General features: G+C 40.5%; 3 protein-coding genes across 3 annotated transcripts; 1 reads left to right on the forward strand and 2 right to left on the reverse strand.

Moving 5' to 3' along the window:
- The first annotated feature begins 258 nt into the window (after window positions 1-258).
- Window positions 259-4,006, forward strand: LOC115629722 (tRNA (cytosine(34)-C(5))-methyltransferase). Its single transcript, XM_030526246.1, has 4 exons — window positions 259-492; window positions 562-2,371; window positions 2,436-2,585; window positions 3,533-4,006. Exons 1-4 carry the CDS (start codon window positions 433-435, stop codon window positions 3,697-3,699), a joined length of 2,187 nt encoding a protein of 728 aa, XP_030382106.1. The 5' UTR covers window positions 259-432; the 3' UTR covers window positions 3,700-4,006.
- A 1,868-nt stretch (window positions 4,007-5,874) lies between these two features.
- LOC115629721 (thymosin beta) lies at window positions 5,875-15,839 on the reverse strand. The gene is made up of 4 exons (XM_030526245.1): window positions 15,631-15,839; window positions 7,762-7,909; window positions 7,580-7,693; window positions 5,875-6,983 (listed from the first exon to the last, which is right to left on the reverse strand). The coding sequence occupies exons 2-4, from the start codon at window positions 7,889-7,891 to the stop codon at window positions 6,844-6,846; spliced, it is 384 nt and encodes a 127-aa protein (XP_030382105.1). The 5' UTR covers window positions 7,892-7,909; window positions 15,631-15,839; the 3' UTR covers window positions 5,875-6,843.
- Window positions 15,840-17,219: 1,380 nt separating this feature from the next.
- Window positions 17,220-24,848, reverse strand: LOC115629744. The gene is made up of 3 exons (XM_030526278.1): window positions 24,778-24,848; window positions 21,070-24,719; window positions 17,220-19,819 (listed from the first exon to the last, which is right to left on the reverse strand). The coding sequence occupies exons 2-3, from the start codon at window positions 24,706-24,708 to the stop codon at window positions 17,267-17,269; spliced, it is 6,192 nt and encodes a 2,063-aa protein (XP_030382138.1). The 5' UTR covers window positions 24,709-24,719; window positions 24,778-24,848; the 3' UTR covers window positions 17,220-17,266.
- Between the last annotated feature and the right edge of the window lie 2,682 nt (window positions 24,849-27,530).

The raw sequence follows: 27,530 nt of genomic DNA on the forward strand, positions 1-27,530 counted from the left end.
ATGTTCAATACAATATACTTATTTGCAATAAGTAAAGAATACTTTTGCCATTTTTATATTTTGTATATTGATAAATTAAATTTCAAATTTTATAGTAAGGCCATCACCATTCAATTGCAGTCAGTTTACTTTTGAATTGCATTGAAAAATTAGAGATCATAAGCTTTCGATATTTTTGCCTGAGGATTGATAATTGCCGACGTTCATAGAAATCGATGTTTTTTACAGCCCTAGCAAACACGTGTTGCCGGCTGTTTTGTTGCGTCGCGCCGTTCTGTGAAGTAAAAAGGGTTTCAACATTATTCATATCCACTTTCCTCATAAGTGGGCGGCCAAATCATACCACAATACTCGACGGTATCGTCGTAACCGAAAGAAAAACACGTTTTCAACTTAACTTCCATAGCGCTTGCATATTACTTATTTAACACAATGGGTCGTGATAAGAAACAGAACCCCTTTGCAGCAAGGAAACGGCAGAAGCGTGCAAACGTAAGTGGCAACTGTTAGAGTTGTACATTGTTAATTTAATTAATTAATAATAAATGAATTCCTTTGCAGGGTGGCGGTGGTCCAGATCGCCGCGCCGAGCCCTATCAGGAGATTACGCGAGACAATGCAGCTTTTATTAAGTACTACAATATTCAGCAGATCTGTGCTACCGAGGAGGAATGGACGCAGTTCCTCTCTACAATAAGGGAGAATTTGCCGACCACATTTCGTGTCACGGGCTTTAAGGGTGAGGCTAAAGCCTTATTGAACATTATTAAGACGGAACTGTTCACTGAATACGTTCGTGCTGTGGCCGAATTGAATGGGCAGCCCGCGGAGCAGGTACAGCGTCCTTTGTGTCTGCCTTGGTATCCCAATGGCATGGCCTATCAGTTGCATCTGACACGCAAGGATATAAGACGGTCGGAGCCCCTGTGCCGTCTGCATAATTTTCTAATTGTGGAAACCACTGCCGGTAGCATTAGTCGCCAGGAGGCTGTATCCATGATACCGCCTATAGTGCTCGATGTAAAGCCAACGGACAAGGTACTGGATATGTGCGCTGCGCCCGGTTCGAAGACGGCACAACTTATTGAGGCACTCCACTCGGAGCCCGAGGTGCACAAAATACCGCCTGGTTTTGTGTTGGCTAACGATGTCGACAACAATCGCTGCTATATGCTTGTGCATCAGGCCAAGCGCCTCAACTCACCATGCTTTCTGGTTACAAATCACGACAGCACCTTCTTCCCCAATATGTTGCAAACCAATGCCGATGGCAGCAAATCCATTGTTAAGTTTGATAAAATACTGTGTGATGTGCCCTGCTCCGGCGATGGAACACTGCGCAAGAACCCAGACATATGGATGAAATGGAATTTGGCACAGGGATACAATTTGCACGGCTTGCAGTATCGCATTGCGTATCGTGGTGCCGAAATGCTGGAAGTGGGCGGTCGACTGGTCTACTCAACGTGCTCGCTGAATCCCATTGAGAACGAGGCGGTGCTGCAACGCATCATCAAGGATGCGGATGGTGCTTTGGAGCTTGTTGATGCAGCCCATATGGTGCCTGGACTAAAATTCAAACCCGGCATGACTCACTGGAAGTTGGCCACCAAGGAGGTGGACACCATTTACAATAATTTTGAAGAGGTGCCTGAAACGTATCACACAATCATTCGGCCAACGATGTTTCCACTACCGCCGGCGGAGATCGCACAAATCGGGCTGGAAAAGTGCATTCGAGTGTTGCCGCATTTGCAGGACAGTGGAGGCTTCTTTGTTGCCGTCATTGAGAAGCGACGCAAACTATCAACTGAGAAAGACAATGTGCGCGAACTGTTGGAAAAACCGACACAGGCGGAACCTAAGCTGGATGAGTCTGGTAAGCCTATTGAGGAGAAATCTGTACCTTGGGGGCCTCAGCGCAAACGGCGACGCCTTCACGGCTATAAAGAGGATCCATATGTGTTCTTCGCTGAAGGTGATGCCGACTACAAGAGCATGAAAGAGTTCTATGAGCTCGACGATTCACTCAATGAACGCTGTTTGCTCACACGTTGCGTAACAGAGAAGAAGAAAAACGTCTACTATTGCTCCGATGCCATACGCGATCTGGTACAGCTAAATGAGCATAACATCAAGATCATTAACACGGGAGTTAAGGCATTTGTACGTTGCGAGAATCGACATACAGTGCATCCATATCGCCTGGCCCAGGAGGGCTTACAAACAACAAATGCATTCATTGGCAATAGCCGACGCATTGAGGTGCAGCGCGATGATCTCATTCTGCTGCTCAATTGCACGGATCCAACGAAACCCCCCTCTACGCTCGAGCTGAAAGAGGCCACGCAGGAGCGCTGCAAGGAACTCGGTAAATGTATTTGTCCCTAACCCTTATATCACTAACTAACTTGAATGTGCATATGTATTTGCAGGCGTCGGCAGCTGTATTCTGAAGTATGTCGATCCAAACTTCACTTTATTTGTGGTGGGATGGCGTGGCACCTCCAGCCTGCGTGCCTATGTGGATAGCGACGAGACGGTGCACATTTTACGTTTGCTAGGCGCCGATTTACGCAAGTTCGGTAAGTATTGGGGCTGCAAAAAATCCACCTTATTGTCATGAAAGTAATCGGCTCAATCTATGCTATTCAATTTTTAAATTAGGGCTTCACATATTCAGTCTTATTAACATTATTGTAATTAACAAATTCTATATTATAGTATTGTTCGTTTAGGGTGTCAAAAAGTCATATTTAGAGATAAAAACTGCCTGGGAGTCGGACATATATATGCATATTTTCTTTGTTCGCAAACAAATCTATCTATGTAAGAAATACAACATGATAGGTATAGAGTATAGGTATATAAGGTATAGAATGAACAAAGACTAAATTCTAAATTATTTCTAATAACGAATCCGATTATTTGGCAGCCAGATATGCCCTGAATCATAGCAAAAAAAAAAAAAAAAAAAAATGAAATAAATTTTTTATTGTAACAAATAATTACGAATTTAAAAAAATCATGAACAAAATTTTAAGGAAACTTTGTTGGGGGAAGACCGACAGCCTTTTGAATATAGAAACTCCGACATTGAATAACAGGCCAATAAATGTCGATTCAAAGCACAAAAAAATTAGATACATTTTTAAATAACAATATTAACAAATATAAAGAATTATAAAAAAAAATTAAGAAACAAATTTTTTAAAAACCTGTTGGGGAAGGTCTCACAGACTTTTGAATATAGAAACTCGGGAATAAAGTAACAGGCCAATAAAGCTTTAACAATATGGTTATAAAAGGCGAAAAAATTATAGACTGAACCATAATTATAACAAGACATCTCTGTTTCCCAATACGATCATATCATATCATACGGAATCAAAAATCGTAAATGTGGTAAAATTTGAAAAAACTCATAGGTTATTCAGTTTTGTTGGAGCAAGTTTAAGCTGCTTTCTTTTTATGGAAACTGTAGTGTAAATGATCATTCTAGAAAACTAACGCTTTCACTCTTCATTTTCAGAGGTCAACAAATATGAAAAGGCCAAGGAAGCAGCAGCTGCTGCTGCAGCCGCGGCCGCAACCACAAGCTCAGCTTCTCCCGATGAAACAAATGTTGCGGATAAAACTAGCGAGCCGACACCAATGGATACTACCGATCCAGAGGAAGCGACGCCGACGACCAGCTAGTGCCACATTTTGTCGAAGAAGCCACAATATTAGCATTTTATTTTTATTTTATTGAAAGGCCAGAGAGAGTCCAAGGTATCAAATAGGACGACAATCTATCAACGTAATAATTTTGAACATCACTGGCATTATTTTAGTTATTCTGCTGTGAAATGACAAACAGAAAGAAGTTGTTGTCGTGAACAGGCAGGCGTATCTATTTTCATTTTGTGCAGCTCAGTTATAAGTATTTAAACATTTATAAACATTTGTAAGGACAACATGGTCTTTCGAGCCGGACATTAAAAACACTAATAGCATATACTCATATATATGTTTCACTTCCAGTTCTTAAGTCAGCCGCTGAAATGATATAATCTGATTAATAATATGCAATATATTTGATAAATATAATAATATGCAACAATAAATGAATCTATTTAATTTTAGTAAGTTTTTCAACACTCATCAGTCTTCGAAGAAAGAAAGAGTTTGTCAATATTCCAGAAAAATAATTTATTTGTTATTAGTTAGATATTTCAACTTTTTCCAAACTTGTAGTCTTCAAAGAAAGAGTCAGTCAATTTCGTAATTGGTTTTCTGGATCACACTTCGTTTATGGATTTACTTTAAAGCTTCGACTTAGAAAACGTGATTCCGTAGGTGATTAGTTGAGAATATTCATGTTATTTAAGAGTACATTTTGTGTGCTAGTTCTTAAATAATAAATTGTTCACTGTTTTTTACGCGTAGCCCTAAACAGCAAGTTTTACTTTTGCGATTAATCCGTTTGGCACACAGCATTTTCGCAAATCGAAAAACTTAATATATATTCTTGATCAGTATGGATGTACAAGAGCTAAAATAACCAAACTTGGGATCCAGGTTCCCCTAAGCCCTAGGCATATGAAGGTTTTTTTTTCATCTGATACACCCCCACTTCTCCGCTTTTAGGGATTTTCTGCAGCTCCCGTAATTCTTGGAATTTGGCAATCGAATTAAAGCTAATATTTTTTAGATATTTAAGTCTGTTTCGTTTCGAGTTGTGGAATAAATAGATAAACCATTCACATTACTGGTTTTCAGAAATTAATTACTTTACCAAAGCGAAGAAAAAACCGATTTATAGCTTCTACGCCTGCCCGTAAACTGAACTCAACTCAGCTTTGTTACGGACACCAAACTTAGCAGGTCGACTTGACTTATCCATATGCAGTCCACGTTTAATACAAACCATATATAGCCCTAATATTATTTATATTTGCTAAATGAATTATCAGTCTTATTAGCAACAACTTCGTTTATTTGGATGGCGTTACTAAAAGAGGTCATTTAACTTTTGAATAGGGTCTCACCGTGTTCTAAGGTTTCAAAAAAATCTGTGGTATTATATCTTAAAACTGTCGATTGGAGCCGATCTCATATTAGAATGTCTTTATTTTTAATTCGGTATCGCAAGTTAATTCTGTATCGATGGATTTTATATAAAATCTCATATTTTCTTAAGATTCATGTAAATCGGTCCACTATATACTCTGTTACAGTAGCGATCGATGCAAATCATAACCAACTGTTTATTTCCTTTTTTCAAACTTCAAAACATAACTGGGTGGTAAACAATTTCCGAATAATAGAGGTGGATAGCTATTTTAGGGAGCTTGACGTTTCTCGAGTAACAAAGCTTTTGAGCATCTCTTGAAGAGATGTCTTGTGTTAAAACAAGACTATGTAAGTAGAACAGTAGTGTAGAAGTGTCTAAAAGGGTTTAATGAAAGAAACAGCTCGCGAGTTTCAAGATTTCTTTCATGAGACTTTCCCCTAAATAATAATAAAGAAATATCGGTTTTATGTTCCGATACGATAACCGAGTTTTCTAACGAGTTTCATTTCAAATACCTATGATGATGATGGATACGATTCTCAGTACAGATTCCCGTTGTTTTGTGGGACTTTCTTTCTCTTCATTTATTTCATTTCGCGGTTTTGAAAAGGAAAACTTTTCTTTCTAAATATTAAATATATATCGTTCCCATGACAGTTAAAAGTTTATAACAATTCTCTCACTTTTGTGAGACTCTCCCTTATCTAGGTTGCGTAAAAGGTGTTTCAAAACAATTCTCAGTTTGGAGTGTTTTTGTTATAAAATGTTACATTTATGCTTTCAATTTATTTCCCAGTATAAATATATAATATATATAAAGCATATAAAAAAGGTTTTATTAAAAAATTACACATACATTTCTTCAATTATTTCGTTTCTTTTTGCGGAATTAATTCTCGTACATTGTTGATGTTTTTTTGTTGTCTTTTACAAAGTAATGTCTTTTTGTTTCTTAAGTAAATACATAAATGATTTCATATCTGTGTGTGTGTATGTATGTGTGTGGTGTGTGTGTGTGTGTGTATGTTTTTGTTATTGTATATATATATGCATATATGTCCAGAAATCGCATAATGCATTCAAAAAGTTGTATCATATTTTATTTTTATTTGCGTTGTAGGAATGAGTTTTTCTTCGTTTCTTTTTGTATTTTTTTGTTTTTGTTGCAAAAATGTTACACAATATAGAGAGAAAAATATATATATACTTGGCCCAGACAGACAAGACAGTTAGGCGGCTCAGCAACAGCAGCAACAACAAAGAGTCACGACATCGACAGGCGAGACAGATAGGCGAGAAGCGAACAAGGTTTGCAACTGTTGGCCGTTTTTGTTTTTATTTTTTAGTAATGGCCAACAAACTAACTAACTGACGAAGCTGACGAGCCAACTAAAATGTTGCACAGTTTGTTGTTGTTGTTGCAATTGTTATTGTTGTTGCTGCTGCCACTGCTGCTTGGTCTGTTGCTGCGCCTGTGGAACGTTTTTCTTCATCTTTCTGTTCGATGGATGGCTGCATTGGATGCGGCGTCTTATCATTATTTTCTTGTTACGAGAGAGAAGAACATAGTTTGTCTTTTTTTTTTTTTTTGTTTCCACCTATTACTTAAATGCTCGTTTTACGTGTTTTTTGTTTTGTTTTTTTTTTTGTTTGTTTAGCAATGAAATAAAAAAAATATATGTTTATATGTATATGGAGAGACAATTACGGCGACTTCGCTGCTCACAAACATCGACGCATTTCTTCAGTTATTATTGTTGTTGTTGGCCACTGCCACTGATTATTTAGGCCTTCTTCTCGGCCTCAATGACCTCCTTGGTTGGCAGCACGTTCTTCTCGTTAGTTTCGGTGTGCTTCAACTTTTTCGCATCGAAGTTCTCAATGCCCGCTATGAATTGATTCTTCTCCTTCTCCTTTTCAATAGCTGCAAAGAGTAGATACCAGTTTATAGAAGGGGGAGGGAGGGAGGCAGGAGAACATGATGAGAAAATATGTGGAGCGTATTAGTGACGAATGCCATTTAAGGTAACTTGCTTGCTAGACAAGGCAGCCAGCAACCAGCCAAGGCAGCCAGCAACCAGCCGGCACGTCAACAAGGCCAAGCAACTGCTTATGTACATAGCAATATATATATATATATATGGTACATAGTGTTAACTCGATAGCTTGGAATAACGCTGGAGTGCAAACAAATGCCAGGACGAATCATTTAGTGTCCCTAGCTAGTATGATCTAAAAGTTCATACAGTCGAACAAATTGACAGACGGGCCTTTTATTTACTATTCAAAGGCAACCATCAATATCTTACAGAATTCGCTTTTCCAGCTGCAAGTGCTTGGAATATTTGAAGTAATTTTAGAAGCAAGGCTTAAAATGGAACTCTTCAATGCATTTTTCTTAATTATGCGAATTTTTGCTATATTGAACTATCGAGGCTATACTGTATAAATAGATAGATATCTATCTAACTCTGTTGTCGGCTCTCACAACTCTCTCGAGTTATTAAATTAAATACACACCTTCCTTATCGGGCAATGGATTCTTCTCATTGGTCTCCGTGTGCTTCAAATTGGATGGATCGAAGGCAGTAATGCCATCGATAATCGACTTCTGAGTCTTTTCAGCGGCCACATCTGCAAATACAAGTAATATTTAACAATTTGATTTGATTATTAATATATGTATATTTTATTTGACTTACCCTCTGCTGTGGGCAAAATGATTTTCTCCTGAGTACTGGCATTCTTCAGATTGTCAGTATTGAAGGTCTCCAGCTGGCTCTTCAGGTTCTCAGCCACTTTGGGTAAATCTTTCAATGCTGGTGCTGCCATTTTTAAATTTATTTTTTGCTATAAGACAGAAAAAAGAGAGAGTGCAAAATAAAATTAAATCATTTCAACGATTCAAAAATTTGTGTAACATTCTTTGAAAAATGTAAAGTGAATGGCTTGCTAAGAGCTGATTTTTTGATTGTTTTTTTGCGTTTCTAGAATGCATTTCATCTATACATCTAAAAAGTAGAGAATATAGAAAAGAAAAAGTTTGGTGTCCCTAGCCATTACAGTTTAAATATTCTCGGTGCTCATACAGTCGAACAATTTGGCAGACGGACATGTTTTCATTCGCCCATTGGTTACTGTCTTCGATTACTTGTAGAATGTAAAACGATTCCAATTGCAACTTATTTTTAGTTTGTTGTTCACGTTGACGAATCGAGTTCCAAACGTTCTCTCGCTTTCGAAGCATTTTCAGTTGGATTCGATCATATTTTGATTCGAAATTATAAACAGCTGGCAATTTAAAAAAAAGTTTATTTGTAACTTCTACCTATTTGGAATTTGTTTGGTGTGCAATAATAATTAACGAACATATGGGTGGAGTTTCCAAAAAATACAGTCCTCATTAAAAATGTGAGGGACTTCAGCAAGCAACAACTTGCCTTTGATGGATATTTCTTATCTTAAACTTGTGCATACCTATGACATTACTGAAACAGCTCGCAAAGGCAAGTGAAACCACAAACCTACTTGTATAGCAATAAATATTATGAATAACCAATAATTTTGCAAATGGTTTGTTTGTAATTCTAAGTATTTATTATTATTTTCTTTATTGCTTTCTTTACAGTTTAAAAGAATGAGTTGAAATCTTCTGAGTATACAACTCATTAATATTTCCGATAAGCAATGTTTGACTTAATATATTTCCAGATTCTCGAAGGAGTGATGGATAATTGTGAAATTGATTAATATCTAGAAAGCTATCCTTGAACTCTGGCAGTCACTCCAAGTTTTACAGTTGGAATACAGCTGTTTACACACAGAACACACTTTAATTCCATAAAGACTTATTTTTATAAATACATATACATACATATATGAAAAAAAAAACCCTCAATTTCGAATTATATACTAAGTTATAACAGATAATGAATTGATTGCTTTTTTTTTTTAAATATTAAAATACTAATGATGAAGAGAATAGTCTGTTCCCATTTTTGAATCGGAACGAAAACATAATGATTAGGGATTTCAAATGTTGCAGCCAAAAAAGTTCGGGAAATGGGCTCGATTAAAACCGCCATAGCTTGAAAATAATATATCACACTTCCTCCAAACAGACCTGCTTGTCTTTCGACATTTCTAATCTAGATCAATTGACTCTTTTATTTGTGTATAGGCAGCTCTAATAGAGAAGATAGTTGAAAATATCTGTTTGGGAATCAGAAACATTTTTGTCTGATTAGATTGTGACAAATTAAAGTTAAAAATTAATAAAAGCTTTATTAGTCATGATCTGTTGACTACCTCAGACCGAAAGTATAGTAACTGGATTTTCCACGACTTCATGCTGTTTTTCGAAAGGGAAAACAAATCTAACTCAAAGCGGGAGCTATAATGTTCCGAGTCTTGAGGGAGAAGTCAACTTTCTATCAGAATTACTGATTACAGAATACGGTCTTTAAACTTGACTGAATTTTTAGCGGTTCTCTTATGTTGCAATCAATCTAATTATTTTGGGTTGCAAAAATCGTTAATCAGAAATTTCTAACGTTACTCTAGAGTTTGTGCAGAAATGTAAGGAAATCTTCACAATCATCTTCCTAAGTAAAGAACAATACTTTCAGATGTGATCATCTTCATAACTAAGGAACAATTCTTTCAGATATGATCATCTGCATAGCTAACGAACAATTCTTTCAGATATGATCATTTTCATAACTAAATAACAATTCTTGTGAGTTGTGATTTGTCAACGAGAGAGATATTGTAAATATGTCGAGTTTGTTCAAAATTGTAATCCAGCTTGTAAATCTTCACAATCATCTTCATAGCACAAGACCAATTCTTTGTGAAGATTTTGATTTATTTATATCATCAAGATTTTCCCTTCCTGGTGTTATATCAGTGCACTTCAGCTCATCATTGCGGAAACGGATATTGATAGCAATCTGTTATATCTTTAATTTGCCCTATTTTCAGGCTTATGATACATATTTCGCATGTATAGTATGTGTGTTTTCTTGATTGCTTTCTTTTTATTGTTTGCTGTTGAAGCGAAATCTCTTCTGCGATTAGCTGACGAAGTTTTGGGGTTCGGTGGCTTTGTTTTTCGACGCTGATTATCACACACACACACACACACACATAGCTGCAAATTAGTCAGTCAGCCTGACATTGACCAAGAAATAGGGGTGTAAGAAAGAAAGAAACACAAACAAACACTCATGAAAATGTTTGCTGTGCCGGTGACGCATCAACCTAACCATACAGCAGAAGGAGAACTAGAGGTAGGGGTATGGTTATGGTGTTGGCTGGCGGTTTTAGGGGTATGCGGGCCCAGGCGGTATGCGGAACAGAGTTCGCTATCAACAACAACAAAAGAAGGAGAGGAGTTCAGTGAACCCCCCGCACACAGATTATGTTTCGATTCCCATTTCCACTGCAATGCACTTTGCGTTTCAATCGCCGCCTAGCCTCTGCCGCTCTTATCAGCCCAAGACCCCCCCTTCCCCACCCCACCAGATGATGGGTTCGAGTTATTTGCGCTCTTTGTGCGTTTCAGTGACGCCGTCCGTTGTCACGTCGTCGTTTAAACAATAAACTGCATTTTATCACGTTTATTTTTAGTTGCGAAAAGCCAAATGAATTGTGTTTGGTTGGTCGGTCCGCTATATTTTGAAAGATATGTATGTATGTAAGCAATAATTTAGCAAGAACTTTTTGCCATTGTCAAGGGATTCAATTGAGTTCGATACGATTCGACACGACTTGACGACTGCCTTCCACAAAGGCATTCCCTTGTACCCAGTCCAGGTGCTTCATTAGCTAACATTTATCTATACATTCGCACATACGAGCACGAATTCATATATAAACTATATAAACTATATATATGTATGTATGGAGGTATGTGTGCCTGACATGAAAAGCTGAAATTCCATCCTCTATATCATTTATTGAATTCCAAATTATTGCCGCAACGGAATGCCTTTGCCAAGCATTTCTGCCAAAGGTTCATTAACAAGAAAAATACAAAACAAAGAAAAATAATAACAGCAGGCAAGTACGAGATATTTATACATATATACAGGTATATATATGTATATACATACATATGTGTGTATGTATGTGCTGAGTATGCACCAAATGGCTTTTGGGTTGTCTTTTAAATTCCCTGCCTTCAGAAACTAATGAGCTCTAGTTAGCTGTGGTCAGACACGCAAATAATTTGCAAACAAATTGTTGTTCTAACATTCAGAATACAGAATTCAGAAACTATTAAGCTCGAGTTAGCTGTGGTCAGACACGCAAATAATTTGCAAACAAATTGTTGTTCTTTTTCCACAAAAGTTCTAACATTCAGAATACAGAATTCTGATGTGTGGAAATTTGGCAAACTTGTGTGCAAATTATTTGCATAACTGACTTTTTATTCGAGCTACTTACGGACAGACATACAAAGAATTTGCACTATTTGGTGTTCATTACCAAATTGGCTATGGATAGTAAGTCTCATAATTATTATTGCTTAATTGAAGGAACTTCAAATCTAACTTTACCTTAGAACTACGTTCAGACTTGTAAATAATTTGCACACAAATTCGAATTTCTGGGAAGACTACTTATAGATTTGCTTGCCAAGAAACGTACATCCGGAATCTAGTGGCTAAAAATGCGATATTCGAGTAAGATATAGATCTAAGAATAATAATAACAATAATAGCTTATTCTACAATTAATTTAGTAAGTCCACTATTTGAAGAACGCCTCTTAATTAAAAGTTGAACAACTCTTTATGAGTGGAAAGGGCACGATAAGAATACATTAGAGAAGGAACTACTTTTGGATACAGTCTGAGGACATAATTGTAAATAAAGTAAGGTAGTATATGCCCGTCTATCTGTAATAGTAGTTTGCAAAAATATGTCTAATTAGGTTCAAACGAAAAAATAATTCTTGTTGAAATAGATGATATCGCGATACATATTCTTTTTGGGAATTCTACGTTCAACATTTTGCGGTATTTATTGTGTCCAAAAACTGTTGAACTTGTTCCTTTCTTTCCCTCCCCCCATTTCAATGAATTTCGATTAAAGTGAAGCGTACGATTAGTCTTTATCTTGAAATTTGAAATGGCGTTATCTAAGGAAACAATTTTTACCATAGAAACCACCTACGTATGTTTAGTAAACACATACTATATAGTATATGGGCTTCAATGTTTTAAATGCTTCATTTCCATATCAAGGTGAAAGTTTTTATTTTAATTTTTATTATTGCTGTTGCATTAAAATGCTCTTCAGATCATGCATATAGGTTGTAGAATTAGATATGAATGAAAATGTAAAAAAGTGCTATCTGTCTTTAAAAGATTAAAAAAAAAAAAATACTTTGAATCTATATTTGAAGTATTTGTTGGGCATATAATTAAACAAATATTTGAGAGAGATGTGTTTTTTAAACAGCAATACTATTTCAAGTGCTAAAATATATTCTCGATATACATATACTTTAAGAAAACGATGTTGCATTCATATCAATTGAGCAAGAAAATAAAGAAGTATTAAAGCATGGAACAAATTGTTTGGATGCTGTCCAAGTTAAAGCCGAAGTAATGGATTGGGTTAGACAATTTATCAGCAATTCTCTGGGTATTTAAAAGTTTCACAGCTAAATGGGTGACACTTTCCATCTCCCCCAATCAGATATCAAGCTTTGAATCGTTAGTAGCTTCGCGACTGTTCAAATGCATATTGAATTTGTTTAACAAATGCTCAAAACGTTACAAGGTCAGAGTTGTTAAGGCGAGTGCATCTAAAATATGACCATATATGGCATATAAGTTGAAAATTGTTGACGGCCTGCCGGATCCCCTCACCCGACATCTGACCAGCTTAGCTTACTGGCGCCTCAGGTTACTGTTAAACAACAACATTGCACAATTTGTTTTTGCTTTTTTCGTTTTGTTTTTTGTGCAATGCTCTCTTGCTCTTCTGCTCTCTTGCTTGCCTCTCCCCCCTCTCCTTAATATATACTTGTATTGCAAAAGCTACCACTTAGTATTAGTCATTGGCGTAACCGCAGCTCCTTTTTTAATGAAACAAAGGAGACGTGGCACATTGTGCATGTGTGTGTGTGTGTGTGTAGCACACATGTATGTATGTGTGTGTGTATATATGTATATGTTTGTATGCATGTAAATGTGTGTCTGGCTTGTTTGCCGTGAATCAGCTTCCAACTTCAAAATATGGTCGTTGTCGCCGTTGCCGTCTGTCGCTTTTTGTATAACTGTATGTATGTATGTACATATGTATACATATATGTAAGTATGTATGTATGTATGATGAATCATCAACATCAGCGTCGACGTCGTCGTCGCCGTCATCCGCCACAGCGTCCGTTGCTTTTACTCAGCCTCAGCCCACACTTAAGCCACTTACACAGCTGCTGGCTGGCAGCAACCGCCGCTGTTGCCACCGCCTAACCACTGCTGCCTTAGCACCACCGCCAACCACCGTCTGTTCCCGCTGCCCATGGTTTGCCCTTTCTCTTGGCCTTTTTTTGTTTTTGTTGTTTTTATTTTCTTAAAGCCTTACACACTCCACTTCACATAACGCTTTTGCTCACCACTTGCTGCCGCTGCCTGCTTTTTTTTTAATACATACTTGCACATACATACATATGTACATATGTGTGCATAATTTCTTTTGTTTCTCTTCTTGCTTATTATTTTTGTTAATTTCATTTATTGTCTGACTGAGTGACTGACTGACTCCAGGCCTCCAGGCGGGCGCCAGCTGTAAATTTGTTCTTTTCAATTTTTATAGCCTGTACTCGCAGACTGATAGGGAAGTGTATACTAGAAAGCTAGCCCCATCTTTTATGTCTGTATGATCGATACCATCTGTCCGTCTGTATGAACATCGAGAACTTTTAAACCATAATAGCTATGAACACCAAATTTGGATTGTAGACTTGTCTTAACCGTATGCGGAGCAAGTTTATAACAAACCATTTATAGCCCCATTATTTTATATAGCGACCATAGGAGAGATCGGCCAAAAGATTAGATTTAGTAGTACAACTATTTGTTTATAAAGATATCTTAACCCAATTTAGTATTTATGCCACACCATGATCCAAGGTTTCATAGGAACGATCGGTGCAACAGAGTTTATTTTCGTTTGAACACTGTGTCTGAGAGACAAAAGTCGGCCAGATGCGACCTTAACGTTTCAGCGCGTTTTGGGTTTTGTTTTAACATTCAAGTGCCGTCTGTTCAGCGATTGCAACAAAAACAACTAAAGAAGATGAAGAACAGCGTCTATTTTTTGTTAGCTCTGCAACGATTGTGGGGGCGCAGAGTTAATTTGTATGTACATATGTATGTATAGTACATACTAGTATATACATACATATTCAAATTTCCAATTTGTTTTTTTTTTTTTTTTTTTTTTTGGACGTCTGTCTGTTCGTTCAACACCCTCGAAGAAGCATTTGGCAAGCATATGCAGAACCAGGCTCCGGGTACGGGTACGGATACGCACACCCACACATACACTCGCATACGCACACACATGCAATGCACGTCTGCAGGCTGTCACATACATACATACATATACATGCATGCGTTTGTACATAAATTTCAATTTCTGTATATTTGATGGGCAGAGCGACATTCAATGAATTTTAAATATGCGCAGGCTGTTTAGTCATCGCCCGACACACACACGCACGCATACACATGCATATATGCACACACATGCAGATTTGTGCAATTCATTTCATTTTTTTTTTTTTTTTTTTTTTTTGAACAAAAGTTTAACTGCGCCTGTAAATTGATAAAAACTTTAAATACATACGAGTACATACATACATACGATATTGACCACATATGTATGTACAGAAAATGTGAAGTTAGCGGGCGACGGTTAAGTGGCCACGCCCAACAAAATATATATATATATATATGTGTGTGTGTGTGTGCAGGCTTTATGGGGAGGATATTCTCAGAGTCAACGTCAACGTCAGCGACAACCGCCCCGCCCAAGCCAAGCGCAAGCACACGCACACACATCATACATACAGCGTTCACAAAACAGACTCAAAAAAAAAAGCCGGCCGGCCGGCAAAACGAAAAATTAATTTTTTTTCATTAAAAATGATATTTTTGTAGGTGTGTTGTTAACAACTGTTGAGCAAATTGCTCTTATAATGTTAATATAACGGCAAACGCAATGTCTTTTTTCTTGTAATAAATAAAAAATATACAACGCTTTTTGCGACGCTGCTTTTTGCAATGTCTGTGGCGACACGGTGCCAAGGGAGGGGGCCTGCAGACAAACAAAAACCAGTTGGTTGGTTGGTTGGTCGTCGCCGCCACAGCAGCGGCAGCAGCAGCAGCAGCAGCTTTTGCTTGCCGTTGATTTCTTTTGCTCGCTTCTTTTCTTTATTTTTATTTTTTTTATTTTTTGCAACAATGGACGCCGCAATAAGAATTGAAAGAAAAAAGAACCGGTGCGCAAAAAATGCTGAAAACTGCTGCGCCAATAAGAAGTAAAACTTACCTTAGGTTGGTTTCTTTTTTTAAGTTAACTTTTTGGTGTATGTGGCGTTGGGTTGTCGGTTTTAGGGGCAAAAAAAATTTTTTGCACAATTCACAAAAAAATTGGAAATTCGGAGCGTTATTTGGTGGAGGATTTGCACTGTAAAATCAAGCTAACACTGGCTTTGATTGCTTTTGCTCCGTTAAGTCACGAAAACATACAAGCAGACAGGACGACTCAAAACTTAATACTGAACGAGGCGGCAAAGCAAAAGCAACGGCGAAGCCTAGAGATGTGTTTAATTCGTGTAACTTTGTCACGACTCGTGCAGTGTTGCACTTTAAAAGTTATTAAAGTAACGAGTTCGATTTCACCAAACGTAATTATTTTATATTATTGGACTAATTTACTTTCTAATAGGTAAAGCTGTAGCTTATACAAAGTCAATAGGCAAGAGAAAATTATATTTAAGAGATCCGTTTAGGTAGTGTAAGCGCTGCCAGATGCGTTTACAAATAAAGTGTGGCCTCCTTGCGTTATTTAACCGTAGATTCAAATATGTTTCTGTTCTCGATTCAAAAATTGTACCTTAATTATTCATGACTGCTTAGCACTTTCTTTTAAGTATAACAAAATCAATGTTCAAAAATTCACTTAACTTGTTTTTTGAGGTGTAGCACCACTATGTTGGTTTTAAACTTTCTAATTAGGCACCTGCTGCTAAATTTTACACAACCCTAAAAATGTTACACCCACTCAACTTAAGAGTAGAGAGAAAGAAGTAAATAGTAGCATCTAAAAAAATTCAATTGAATACTTTCTAGTTGAATATTATGCATAACTACAATTGTTCTAATTATAACTTTGGAAATGTATAATTCTGATTGTTGTGTTATTCTTATTAGTTTTTTACCCATATTATAAGAGGTAGTTAGTTAATTTAAGTGTAAAATTGTATTAAATTTATATCGTCACGCTATAGATAAAATCAAAATTGCATTTAATTTATTTGCACATTTTACAGTTTCTTTGTATTTCTGTTAGGTCATACATTTGTATATATATGTACATATTTTATTAATCTATAAATGTAAATTTTCTTGATACAGCTTCCAATGCCATAACTGAATTTTTTTCTTTCTATTTTCAATAACGAAATCAACTGAAGTACTTATTTGAATTTAATTATGTGTTAATGAAATTATTATTTGTTTCCTGTTATAGCCACAATATACTCCAATTTATTCACGTTTCAATATACATTGCCTTCTTTGTTTTTTAATTAATTTCAAGTGACTTGCATATACAATCAGTATTTTTATGAACGGTGGCAGCACAGACATTTGAATTAACGTTAAAAACGCAGCAGGTCTGGCAGGGCTAGATAACGGAATCGTATGGACCGCAATAAAAAAGTATATTTCCTAATGCACAATAAGTTAGCGAGGTAACGTAATCAATCAAGCATCATGAATAATTAGGTTTATCAATTATCCTGAATAAAATATTAAATCAACCATTTGCCGATAGTCCTTGAACAGTAAATAAGCAACCATAAACCATTTTGGAACAGTTTAATTGTATTTTGTAAACATAAATCAACGAGCTAATTAAAACTAATAAAAAAATATTTAATTTATACATATTCAAGTGTGTCTCATTCCTTGATTGATGCAAAAAGATTCGTGATTATTTTGCTGAGCTCCTTGGCGTGTGACAGCTTTCGAAAGTTTTCCGGACGTTGCGTCTCCAAGAAGTCAAGCTGTTCCTTGAGGCGGGCCAATTGTTTGGCCAATTTGGTGCTTCGCAGCATGGCCTTGTACTTGGCCCCGAAGCCGAACAGCTTCCACAAGCACAATGTGACCAAATGGTGCTCCTCGTACGAGTTAATCATACTAGCTTCTTCGTCACTGCCTCCCGCAATACGTATTTCCATGTCCCGCACCGGCTGAGCAACAATATCGCGCATGAGATTTATGTACTCATCCATGGCCACCAGTTGGGTGCGATTGCCGGTATAGAAGCACATGTTACGCAGGATACGTAAACAGAGCATGCGCTTTTCGCTTAGCGGTGGTGAGCGACGCACGCCATTTAGGAGGGCGTGCACGTGACACGCCTTGGCACCCACATCGTACCGGGAATAAACTTCCCAGAAGCTGAGCCAGGCCAGCAGCAGTTCTGGCCTCACTTTGAGAGCAGCCGACGAATTCCCACTGCCCGGAAATATGATGTCGAAAATGTCCAATACATGCAGCTTGACGAGACTAAGACGTCCTTCGCTACAGGCACAGCAGTTCTTCATGACACGAAGCACGGCTTCCACAAGGTACGCGCCGTTGGTGGTTGTACTGGGTGCCTCCTTCTTGGTCGTCTCATGGTCGGCCACACGCACCATCAACTGCAGCAGTGACTGGGAGTGATTGGATGGAATTAGGGACGCCTGCTTGCACATCTCAAAGGAGTGTTCAGTGAGGAAGACGCACAGACGTAAGCACAGCTGCTTAAGGTGTGCCGAGTGCGACAACCAGGGCCAGATGCGTAATAAAAGATGCATACAGCCCGTGGCCATGGCGGGTTCCGAGATGAGGGCATGATGGGAACTGTGCCAGTGAAGGAGCATGTTCAACAGCACGATTAGATTGCTTAGTATATCCTTGGCCTTGTGGGCGCCTACGCGTCGCATATAGACGCTGGCATTGCCAACGTTGGGATCGTTTAGGAAGTGATCCAATAGCTGCAGCACACGTTCAAGTAAGCGGAGAGGACGCGAGGCTTTCTGAGCACAGGGTGAAAGCTTCAACAGCACGCCCAGTGCCTCGCATACCTGGACATGCGTCACATCTGGCGGATGTCGAAAATTGTAACTCTTTGTGGGATACAATTGGTCGAAGAGACGATCTAGCTGCAGATAGAGTAGTATAGCCGCATTCCGGTCCGTTAATGGTGGCTCCTCCTTGGCCTCCTGTTGCTTGTGCTTCTGGCGCTTTCCTAAGTTCAGCTCGTCTAGCCTATTACTTAAGTCATTTACGTGCGAGTTCTCTTTGTCCGAATAGGAGTCGAGCTGCTGCATCACATCCTCACGCACTTCGACAGCATTCTCAGTGATCGGCGCATGCGCCTCCAGCAGTCGCACCAAATTTAGCTGCTCCTCCATATGCTGCGAGCGTACAAGCAGCAGTGTGAGCGCAGACAGCGTATACCGTTGTAGGGCCGTTCCCAGCTGTTTCAGACGGAGTCCCTTCAGCAGCAGCTGCAGCAACACCTTCGGACGCTCCTTGAACTGCTCACACAAACAGCCATAGGCATTCGTGTCCTTGCAGAAGACGAGCAGCAGCTTCAGCAGTGACAGCAGTTGGCCATCCGTTAGCTGCGGCTCCTCCAGCAGCGTCACAAAGGTGCGCAGAAAGATGGGGTCCCGGCAAATGCTGCGCTGCAAATACGCAAAATGCTCCTGCTGTCCATAGCAGAGGGCGTAGAGCTCGCAGATATGGTTGCAGAGCTGGTAGTAGGCGGCGCGACGAGCTCGGGGCGGCGGCGTCACCTTCAACAGATCTGGCAGACCAATAATGAATGCGTGCTCCATCAGCTTGCCACACCAGCTGGGCTGCAGGACGACGACACGTGCGCAGATGGCGACATAACAGCTCAGTATTTCGCACGAATGCAGAGGCCCTTTAAGTGGAAAGGAGCGTGGCAACTGCATATCCATTTGGAGGGCACTAAACGAAGCCAGCGCTTCGCGCATGAATGCATGTCGCTCCAGCAGCTCAATAGCTGCCTCGCCGCCCAGCGCAGGCATCAATAACAGCAGCACCCGTCCCGCCAATTGTCGCACCAACATTGTTTCGAAAACGTCCAGCAGCGTGGTGAGACAGCAAGCGGGCAGACCACCCGGCAAAAAGTCCAGCTGTGGCAGCAATTCCTCAATCTGGCCAACCGCAATTCTGGTAATGCAATTGGCCATGCATACCCAGGCTAGACCCCGCACCTCACCGTCGCTGTGTCCACAGAGTCCGAGCAGATAGCGCAGAAACTTGTAATTGGAAGTCGCACACGATTCTTGCCCTGAATTGGAATTGGCAGACGGTGCAGAGCATTGTAGTTGCAATTGGCAGATGATGTACAAACAGCCACGTTGCCATTGGGCGCCCGTTTGGGTGGAGGCGCGCAGCTCGCTAGAAAGGCGCACAAAGTGCTGGATATAATGCTGTGAAGAAGGTAGGAAAGACTGTGATTAGTTGGGCCACCAAAAAAAAGTGGAAAAGTTAATCCACAATATCACTATTAAACTTGGCATACGGCCTCATAATCACTAACTGGAGAGATTTTTCGAATTTCAATGAAAAATTCCAAGGAATACGGGAGTTATGGAAAATCAGTAGGGGAAAGGGGGGAGGGAGGGAAATCCCCCATAGGAGGGGAGTAATGTAAGGGAAATAAAAAAATAAATAAAACAATCTTGCACAGCATACACATAAGGCATCTTTGTGAAAAATTCTCTGTCTCTATCTCTTATAGTCTCTGAAGTCAAGGTGTTCATACGGACAGACAGGCGGACAGACAGACAGACAGTGCTAGATCGAATCGTCTTGTCTTGCTCTTATAGTCTCTGAGATCCAGGTGTTCATACGGACAGACAAACAGACAGACAGAGCTAAATTGATTCCTCCTCTCATACTGATCAAGAATACATATACTTTGTGGGGTCTGCTACGCCTCATTCTGTATGGTGCATTTTTCAGCTCACACAAACCTATTATACTATTGTACATTTCAAAAAATAAAATAAACTCGTATGGCCTAGGGATTAGGAACATCTACATTCCAAGTTTGGTTAATGTGCGCTCAGCCGTTTCCAAAATCTAGGCGTTCATACAGACGGACAGAAGCACGTCATGCTGATTAAGAATATATACACTTTATGGGGTCGGAGATGCTTCATTCTGCCCGTTACAGGTTTGTGCAAAGCTGCTATATACCCTACGCGTAAAGAGTTTAAAAACTTATACTATACTAATTAATACAAGGCAAGGTTAGTTTAAAAATCGTAAAGAATATACCTTTCAATCGAACAAGTCTGACGAAATATTGGCTTCGATATCTCGAAATGTGTAGCTATTTCCAGAATATTTGAAACTAGTACAGTCTTAGCTTCGAAATAGTAGATAATGGCCTTTAAAGCATACATTCTCTATAGCCGATTATACTTAGATCTGCAACAAGCCTATTCTAAGCCTATATAAAGAATTGAGACAATAAGCTAACCAATACGAATATTTGTAAAATAATCAGCCTATTTCGAAAAATGCTATCTTGATTTTAGAGTAAAGTGCTGGCTAAGTTTATAGATTTAGTTTCTCAGTTTAAAAAGACTTCGACGCAGCTTAATATTTTTCCCGCATTCAACGTCTCAAGCCATATAGTACGAGTACAAGGGTATTATAGAAAAAAACTCACCCGCATCGAGGTATCGCTGAGCTGCAAGGGATGCTGGGAGAGGCAGCGGAGAACGCCAAGAACACAGCGGGCATGTTGGAGTTGGCGGAGATCGAAGAGGGTGCGCAGAGCGGCACTCAGTTCGGTAAAAAGTTGGCCATGCCAGCTGAAAACTCTCTGATCCTCCTCCCTCTGCACCTTAAGGAGCTGTTCGAAGCACTCGCCGAGCAATTGATAGACATGAAGTGGCTCAGCACGATCCATGAGCATGACGAGAAAGCTATGATGCGGATCTGTTTCCAGCGCCTCATTCAATCCCTCCAGCACCGGCGTCCAGCCATGACGCAGACAGCTGAGACACAGCTCCATTAACACTCTGTGCAGTTGTCGATCGGCCAGATTTTTGGGAGTGAGTCGCAAATACTTGTGCAGAAGTTTCCACATTTGTTGGGCCTGTTCCGGCGCCACCGAACATCCCAGTTGAACGACAAAGATTTGGAACAAGGCAGCGAGCTGTTCCAGAGTCGTATGATTACTGGAATTGCAAGCCATCACCAGCTGCTGTTCCAGCTGCCGATTTACGCAGGTCGCCTTCACTAGAGCCAGCTCGATAGGCTGCAACCGGAGGTAGTCGGTTATGTCCAGTTTCTGCAGCGCTCCTAGACAAATTTCACCCGCCGGCTTGCTGATGCGATGCGCGATGAAGAGACGCCAATGTTGGGCAGCGCTGGCGGCGCGTCCAAAGAAGTGAGTGTCGACGAGACGGCGTTCCAGCGCCAAGCCCTCAGTGGCTGGCGAGGGCGGTGTACTCTCGTCCAAGTTGTGGGTAAGCGGCACATGCAGCGCCGGCAGAAGCGGTGCATTCAGCAGCAGCTGCTCCTCGGTGGTCAGCACGTGCTCATGATAGAGCAGCAGGAACAGACAAATGGCCACATCCGCGCATAGCTGCTCCGCCAGCGGCTGCAGGAAGAAAATGCGCAGCAGACAGACCAGCACCTCAAAGCATTCGTGCATTTGTCGACGCAGATCGGCGCTGTTGATTAGCAACTTCATCAGAATACCCACCGTGGGCTGTAATGTGTCGATGTCGCCATCATTGGACGAAGGATCAGCGCGCAACGGCATGTACAGTGCCTTCAGCAGCATTTCGTAGTCATTGAAGGTGCCAGCGAGACGCCAATCCTGCAGCAATACGTTCAGCTGCACAAGCGTCGATTTGTGTATGCAAGGCTTGAGATCGGGCGTGCTTAGCAGACGCAGCAAGGACTGTAAATCGAGCTGCTGCTGCTCCCAGGCTCTGGGTGTAGAGCTTTCCGAGTAAATGCTGTCATAGGGACGTGGAGGCTCCACCACGCAAAAGTTCTTTAGAAAAATATCGCTTGATAGCTTCGCCATATTTGGTTTAAATTTTCCCGCATAGTCCTCACATCGGAGCGTGTAGGCCACACGAGTGGTCGCCTCCTGACGCAATCCTGCATCCGCAACGAACATGAAACACACATTGCCGCGCAGCATATCGGGTGGGGTGAGAAACGAGGTGTCCGGTTCCAACAGCTGCCACACAACCGGCTGCAACTGCTCCTGCCCCACGCTACGTGCGATTATCAGCGGCAGTACGGGCAGGAATAGTTGCGCAAACGACTGAAAGTCCTGCTTGCCCACCAAGTTGCCCACCTTTAGCAGCATGGTGATGCAATCGAGGCAGCATTGCTGCACCTTTGAGGGTGTGGTCGTCGCCCTACTCGAATTCTCCCTCGGCCAACTGAGCTGTACGAGCTTTTGCAGGAGCTGCTTGTTCCACGGCACGCCCAGAATGTGACGACGCACTAGCTCCAGATTGTTGCAGCCGCTCATATATTGTGTGCGATTCATGAGCGCATGGAAATGCGCAATGACGGGACGGCCGAGTGTGCGGAAAACGCACAAAATCATGCGATCGTCGGGCAACTCGAACAGCGTGTTGAGCAGCGATTCCGCCTCCCGACGCAGTGACGCCCTTTGGGGCGTATAGAGAGGCGTGCATTTGACTATCGCATCGAGCAGCTCCTGCACGAGTCGCTCACTGCCCAACTGATTCAGCACCAGACACACCTGTCGCTGCATTTGGAGCAGCAGTGTTGGCTCCGACTTGGACTCTGGCTGCAATTGGCTGAGCGCCAAACTGTACGCCGTCTTCAGACGTATCAATTGCTGTTCCCGCTCGCCGGCTGCCAGCGATCCATCTTCGTCAGCGCTTCGCGACGAGCTCATTAAATTGCAGATGTGGCGCATGCGTTGTGGATTGCCGGCCAGATACGTGTTGTCGACAATAAGCGGCTCCAACAGCAGACGATATGATTGTCTATCGGCAGGCGACGGATCACAGGCTATATTCAGAGCAACGCCATCCAGCAGAAGGTCATTGAACAGCAGCGAGTGCAGGCGTGGCAACGTCAAGCGCGCCACCATGCGGGACATGCTGGTCGACTCATTATCAGTTCTACCATCCGACTTGAGCGTGTTGCAGGCATACAATAAATCATCTGCCAGCTTTCGCAGCATCTCCAAAACGGCTGCCGCGACGGGTTCCTGCAGCACTTCAAAGGTTCGCAGTGTTTCCACGGCGAGCTCGAAGAGATGCCATTGCTGAATGGCGTCATCCTTGAGCGTTTTATCCCGCACCAGTGGGGAGAGCATATGGAGGCAGTTACTCAGCAGCAATCTGAGGGCGCTCTGCACACGGATTTGTCCCTTGGCTTGGGATCGGCCTGACAGCTCCATGCTCTGGGCATAGTTTAGGGTTTGGCGGCGGGCCAGCAAACGACGTCGCAGCAATTGCACGAAAGTTAGCAGCGTCCTGTTCACCTTCTTAATAGTGAGCCAGCAGCGTTCGTCCTTGCGATGCTGCAGGCGCAGCAATTGCAAGAAAATGTATGGCGCCTGCAGAAAATGTTCGATAGGATAATCGGACATCCGTATGCGCAATTGTGTGAGCTGCAACAGCAGTTCCGATTTACACTGATCGTTGGCACTGATCGAGCTCATCAGCATCGTTAGACTGGCCAAATCATCGACGGTAGCTCGTGACCACGGCTGTTCGAAATCATTCTGCGGATCTAAAGCTTCCACAGAGAGCATAGCGCCATCCAGCAGGCTTAGATCTGATGTCATCGATGCTGCTGTTGTCTCATCCGTAATTGGACAATCCGCGCAGCTCTGCATTGCTGATAAGGGCGTACGGCTTGTAAATCCACTGCTGCTGCGGCTGCGACTGCTGTTATAGCGTTGCGAAAGCAGATCCTGCAGCTCATCTAAAATATCGCTGCTAGATCTGGATTCCAGACAACGCACAATTTTGCGCACCTTCTCCAGTTCGGTCTGCAAACGTTCCAGCGGCATTTTACGCATAATTACATCGGCATAATCGGATCGAAGTAAGTCCAGGAGCAGTGACAGGACACGGTCGGCCGCCAGAGGCGGCGTGTAGCCAAACCAACGTATTAACTGTTTCACTAAATATACTGGCTTGAAGTTAATAGTTTCGCCCTGTTGTAGAGCCCGCAACAGACGCGACTCGATTTGGTCAAAGGCGCGCATGCGAATCTCCGAATTGTCGTTGGTAAGTTTGGCCAATTGTTGTTCGCCCAATTGTAGGCTTAGCGACAAACTGCTCACTGACATGGTCGCAGCATCTGAAATATGTGTAAATTGTGATTGTATTTAGCATTTTGCAATGTTATTTTAACTCACTTATAGTTTTCTACATGCGCAGCTATACTTTTTGCAGAATTAAAAAATAATTTCAAGCCGACTTCCGTTTACGCGCCTATTTTTATTGTAGAACGTAATTTTTTTGAAGTAGCCGATAGTTCTTTTTTTCGTGACGGCGTTGCGCACTGCTTAACGTGTTTCCCAATACTTGTTTCTGTAATGGAAAGTATATCAGATATGGCAACGCTAGCACTCTCTGCATGGCCATGGTATAAAGAAGATCGAAGGTATGGCATTGTGCTAGTCGGTTATTCGCTGTTTACTTCGCGTGACGTCACAATAATGGCGACTTAAATGTTGCCTTGTATATTGCTGCGTGTAGGCAGTGTTTACAACTGTAAAGAATTTATTTAAGCACAAGTAAGGTGTTAATTAATAAAAACTTTAGCAGACCACTTACACACACATAAGACAGTGAACACGTTAGGCTTACTAGAAGACAAATTTTAAAGTTTCTCCGCAGTGAGAAAACGAAAGTTGCAGTGTTTTATGCCAACCTTCTCTCTTTTTACCATGCTGCATGATGGCTATAAACATACACACGACACACACTCACGCATGACATTGTAGCCGTGCAGCTGTGTTGTTGCTGCCACTGGTGCTGTCACTGCCAGCGTCACTGCCGACGTCGCAGTCGTCGTGTAAGTGAATCCATTTACACAAACAACAAACCTAGCAGTGGCTTTTGAGCTGTGAATTAAAACAAATCGTGAACGTTGCGCGTCCGCGTTAAAAAATTTTCGGAGCGTGTGCGTGCGCTATAGTTAATGTTTTTTTTGTTTGTTTTTGTTGACTTTATATGTGCAATTTATCTTGCTATACTACAACAAAACCAACAACCATCTGCAGGCTTCAGCAGAGAGAGCGCCGCGTTTTTCATTGCTTTCCAATAAGAAAAAATATAATTAATGTGTGTGAGGCCTGTCTACATTTTTATGCCTTCTGAGTGTGTGTGTCATGTTGCCCCCTCTTGCTATGCATTTTTGGTTGAAAATTATATTTTGGAAAATGGATTAAAATGGGGGAAAACGCGCCCAGTTTTTAATAGCGCTACGTGTGTGCGTCTGCTGCTGTTTATATGTATATGTGATTGTGGTTGAATGAGTCTCTGCGTGGATGTGTTGGTTGCGTTAATTTGATTTTTCTGTTGCAATGTGTGTGTGGGGTAAATAATGTGTGTGTGTATACCATACGTGTGAGCGGGTGAAACGGCGTTGCCATCTCGTTGCGTTTCCAAAAACGCTTACGAGAGAGACGCGTGAGAGCGCGTAAACAAATGTCTTGTAATTTTTGTTGACTCTCACACAACCAAACTACGAGTATATACATATATGTGTATATGCGTTCGTGTGTATATGTGTGCACATGTGTGTGTGTTTGTTGCACTCACCGCTAATTTTTATGACGACACACTTTGTTTATTTACATACATAGTACATATGTGTTATGTATGTATATTAAAAAAAAACACAAATATTTAAAATGTCACAGGCCCAGACCAAAAAGTGTGTTAACGCGTTAAAAACAAATAAGTGCCGCTAGAAAGTCACAAAAGTAATAACAAAAATCAATTCAGCAATAATAAAATAAGAAAAGAGCAAAAAAAGGACAATAATTCTACAAAAGCAAGCAGCAGCAGCAGTGGCTGGTCAGCAGTCCCAATGGAGCTGCCAATGCCAAGGACAGCCTTTGGCCTAAGCTGTTGGAATATGCGCAACTATTAGAGCGCAAAAAGGTAATAACAATTATTAATAATTATACAATAAAAAGCTATTATGCCCTTGCCCACGCGACTCAACGATCCTATAACTTTCCGATTAGGTTGTATGGCATAAAAATATATCTTATTATCAAATTAAGGTCAGCTCATATGGCAACTATAAGGTATAGGGATGAATAATGTTCGAATATATGGTGGTGTGATAAAAACTTATTAATTTAAATTTGTTCCCTTCTATGAGTGATTTTGTCACCGATAGGATTTATATAGCTATATAGTTATATAGTGCTCCGATATAAATGAAAATTTAGAATAAGAATAAGACATGGCTAAAAACTTTTCAAAATTCAGTTTGGTTCCGGTACTGTAGACTATCGAATAGTTTTTTTTTATAATAAGAGTGATTTCCACCGATCGTTCCTAAGGCAGCTATAAAATATAATACTCTGATTTCAATAAAATTGCAGACTATAGTTAAGAGTGATAAGAGCAAAGAGAGAATTTTTCTGCAAATCGATCCTATAGCAGCTATGTATATAAAATAATGGAGCTTACCATGTTTTGTGGTAAACTAAATCTGAGTATTCATAACCCAAGTCTACTTTTTGAAATTAATATATGCAATATACTTTTTAGCATACCCTTGTGGCTCTTTGTCATTATTGGTTTTTTAAAAATATTTTTGGGTCTGTATCTTCAGTTCTTTAGTTCGTTCGGATCAATTTTTCACTCACTGTCAAATAATTATATCTTAATCCATTTTAATAGGGCTAAAGAATTTTTAAATTCCACGAACAACAGAAGTTGGAAATATATGTATCTAAAGCACTGAAATACTTTGGGCTCAAATTATTTTCGAAATCCTTGCCCCGAGGCTATAGAGATATGTTTATAAGAGTATTATAGACGTTCTTATCAGCCCATTATGTTATTCTATCCTTTTCCTATTGGGCAACAATTTATTCCCCTACCTAATATTTGATTTGTACAACACTTTAAACATTTTTCACGC

The sequence above is a fragment of the Scaptodrosophila lebanonensis genome, unplaced genomic scaffold (assembly GCF_003285725.1).
Source record: "Scaptodrosophila lebanonensis strain 11010-0011.00,11010-0021.00 unplaced genomic scaffold, SlebRS2 tig00000163-arrow-arrow-pilon, whole genome shotgun sequence".
In the NCBI taxonomy this organism is placed as follows: Eukaryota; Metazoa; Arthropoda; class Insecta; order Diptera; family Drosophilidae; genus Scaptodrosophila; species Scaptodrosophila lebanonensis.

What these genes read in the sequence shown, in the direction of transcription:
- LOC115629722 (XM_030526246.1), top strand. Translation starts at nt 433, where the DNA reads ATGGGTCGTGATAAGAAACAGAACCCCTTTGCAGCAAGGAAACGGCAG. An exon ending in AACGGCAGAAGCGTGCAAAC is followed by an intron (nt 493 to 561) that starts GTAAGTGGCAAC and finishes ATTCCTTTGCAG; the next exon opens with GGTGGCGGTGGTCCAGATCG. An exon ending in GGAGCGCTGCAAGGAACTCG is followed by an intron (nt 2,372 to 2,435) that starts GTAAATGTATTT and finishes ATGTATTTGCAG; the next exon opens with GCGTCGGCAGCTGTATTCTG.
- LOC115629721 (XM_030526245.1), bottom strand. Translation starts at nt 7,891, where the DNA reads ATGGCAGCACCAGCATTGAAAGATTTACCCAAAGTGGCTGAGAACCTG. An exon ending in CATTTTGCCCACAGCAGAGG is followed by an intron (nt 7,694 to 7,761) that starts GTAAGTCAAATA and finishes TTGTATTTGCAG; the next exon opens with ATGTGGCCGCTGAAAAGACT. An exon ending in TCCATTGCCCGATAAGGAAG is followed by an intron (nt 6,984 to 7,579) that starts GTGTGTATTTAA and finishes TACTCTTTGCAG; the next exon opens with CTATTGAAAAGGAGAAGGAG.
- LOC115629744 (XM_030526278.1), bottom strand. Translation starts at nt 24,708, where the DNA reads ATGTCAGTGAGCAGTTTGTCGCTAAGCCTACAATTGGGCGAACAACAA. An exon ending in TCAGCGATACCTCGATGCGG is followed by an intron (nt 19,820 to 21,069) that starts GTGAGTTTTTTT and finishes CCTTCTTCACAG; the next exon opens with CATTATATCCAGCACTTTGT.